General features: G+C 37.3%; 1 protein-coding gene across 1 annotated transcript; it reads left to right on the top strand.

Annotated features, from left to right (window-relative positions):
* The first annotated feature begins 508 nt into the window (after window positions 1–508).
* Window positions 509–2,642, top strand: CABS1 (calcium binding protein, spermatid associated 1). The gene has a single exon (XM_086405496.1). It carries the CDS (start codon window positions 540–542, stop codon window positions 1,740–1,742), a length of 1,203 nt encoding a protein of 400 aa, XP_086261622.1. The 5' UTR covers window positions 509–539; the 3' UTR covers window positions 1,743–2,642.
* The last annotated feature ends 230 nt before the right edge of the window (window positions 2,643–2,872 follow it).

Here is a 2,872-nt window from a genome sequence, read left to right as displayed (position 1 = left end):
AGACACGTGTTGGAAGGTGTAGCACTTATAAAGAGACATGGTAAATCTCAAGTGCCCCACAATTATACTATTTGGCTTTTAATGTTGATTTCATAAACAGAGAGGGCTCTATTATCTTTTCATTTAAGACTACTGACAAGTGTTCAGTCATGTCCAACTCTGCAATCCCATGGACTATAGCCTGCCAGGCTCCTCTGTCCATGGGATTTTTCCAAACTAGAATACTGGAGTGGGTTGCCATTTCCTTCTCCAGGAGATCTTCCCAACCCAAGTATCGAACCTAGGTCTCTTTTGTCTGCTGCACTGGCAGGCAGATTCTTTACCACTAGTTCCACCTGGGAAGTTCTTTCATTTAATGTCAGTACTCATAACTCAGTGCCCAATCAGAGCACAGAAACAACCTCCAAGGAGAGCCAGGGCCAGTGGCCCTGTGGTTGATGCAACAATCACCATGATGACAAATGCTTCCATCACTATAATGAACACCACTCTCCTGCCTAGGGATGCCACTGCACCCAGGGGAAGACCTTTGAGTGTGCATGGTACCACTTTGTCCCATGGCTGAAGATGGTTTGCCAAAAATTTATTCTCATCCTCCAGCAGAAAGCACTAAGACAACAACTGAGGCAACCATCTTCTTTGGGGCTGACAACACTATTCCTAAATCAGAAACAACTATTACATCAGAAGGAGACCACGTTACTTCAGTAAATGACTATATGCTAGAAAATGATTTTTCAACAACTACAGGCAACAAGCTTATACCACCAAAGGAAAGACAAAAATCAGAAGATGATGTTGAATCCCACCTGGAGAAAGAATTTGCCACTCTGATGGACATTAAAAACCCAATGGCTAATGAGTCTATCACTGAAAACTTCTTGCCAGTGAAAACTGGTAATATCTCATCAACAGACGCCATTTCCTTAATAGATTTTTCCACTGACATAGCAAAAGAAGATATTCTCTTGGATACCATTGACCCAGGGGATAAAGATGTGTCACTAACATCTGAAGTCTCTGGCACACCAAAGGAAAGCACAGCTGCCATTGCTGACACCCCGATCCTTCCAAATATAATGGGTAAATCTGATGTAAGCAATTATAGTTCCTCAGTTAAGTTCAAAGTCCCTGCTGATGGGAATGCCCATATTACTGACTCCTCTGTCCCTGAGGCTGAAATCACTCCAACTACTGAAAGAAACCTCACCACTATTCCAGACATAACTGCCCTTACAGAAGAGAAAATAACAGAAATTGACTTAATTCTTCCAGAAAATGACCCCAATGTTGTGCCTAAACTAACTGATTCTGATGAGGAAAAGTTCATCACTGTGTTTGAGCTCACTACCACTGCTGAAAGAGACAAAGATAACCCAGAAGATGCTCTGCTAACTGATGAAGAGTCTACAGATGAAGTCAGTGTTTGGATGGAGAGGGATATGGCAAATGAAGAAGAGAGTCATTCTGTTCTGCTTACTGCCGTAGAATCCAGATATGACTTCGTCATCCCTGCATCAGTAACTATGAACCTCACAGAAGATTTGCTTACAGAAGAAGATTTGCTTACAGAAGAAGATTTGCCTGAAAATAATAGAATGGAATCTGTAACTAAGAATACTGACGAATTGTCAGGAACTACTCCTGATCTAGATGCATTCAACCATAAAGAAGACAATTTCACAACTGAAACTGGTGTCTTTAAACTACTGAAAGAAGAACCAGATGAGTTTCTGATTTGAAAGCAACAACAGAAACACCACAAAGTATTGTGCAGTAGCCTAGGCAGCTAGTTTTAACATCTAAGAAGTTTGTCCAGCAAGCAATAAATCTTAATAAACGAAAGAATGTGAGCATTTAAGGCAAGTACAAAATTTAGAAAATGCATGGGTTTAAAAATAGTGGTCATGCAGCAGAATATATTTTGGGAAACTTTAAAAAGTCAGTAATACAAGAGTTCCCCTACTATCACAAAGTTTAATTGAGTTATCCAATAATTACTTATTTTAATATAAGATCTTTAATCCCAGCCTTCAGGGATATTAAGAGAGAGCAATAAAGCAAGCTCACTCCCCACTGCATCTAATCATATACATCATTTTAGTTAATCCTCAATAGCATATTTTAATGTGAGTTAGAGACAAAGAGAATCAAATTAACAACATATCTCAAAAACAATTGTAGTATTAAAAGACCTTAAATGCTTATTGTAAACAGATATCTTTTTAGTATGCAACCAATGATTCTCTACTGAAAAATATATTTGAAACCCACACTCATAGAAAAAATAAGGCTATTTAGTAATTGTTTAGCATCCACATGTAAGAAATATAAGAAATATTACAGGGTTCCTGGCTCATGCTGGATGCAGACTAAGGCAAAATGATATTTCACAAATGTATACATCTGTCAAAAACAATATTGTATGTAAACATATGAATTAATTTAATTTTTTTCTTTAAAATCTCTTTCCTGAATTTTTGTTAATTTTTTTCAGGTCTTAAGCATTGATACTGCACTCTTCTTATGCTTTGGGTTAGCAATTCAAGGCCATACATCTTCATTCTTTTTTGAAACCAACTGTTAAAATGGGCCTGTTTTCACTTTGCTGAATTCTCTTCAATAAATCTTCTTGACAGCAACTGATTTACTGTAAGTGTGATTGATATTCTAGACCAGATTTCTCAAATTAGAGATATGAGTGAAAAAAATGAAAATTCATTGTTTAAAGAATAACTTAGCTCTGGGTATCAAGTAGAATTATCCTATAAGGACTCATAATTTTATTATTTTTTATAAAGAAAAACAAAGCCAAAGCGCTAGTTCAAAGTTAAAGGTACCTATATGGGAGGTGGGTGAAGAGGGATGGGAA

The sequence above is a fragment of the Bos grunniens genome, chromosome 6 (assembly GCF_055505025.1).
Source record: "Bos grunniens cultivar Pamir isolate PY7600 chromosome 6, Bosgru_T2T1.0, whole genome shotgun sequence".
In the NCBI taxonomy this organism is placed as follows: Eukaryota; Metazoa; Chordata; class Mammalia; order Artiodactyla; family Bovidae; genus Bos; species Bos grunniens.
This window is presented reverse-complemented; position numbering and strand designations above follow the sequence as displayed.

Bases quoted from the DNA above. Each gene is read 5' to 3' on its own strand.
- CABS1 (XM_086405496.1), top strand. From the start codon at position 540: ATGGTACCACTTTGTCCCATGGCTGAAGATGGTTTGCCAAAAATTTAT.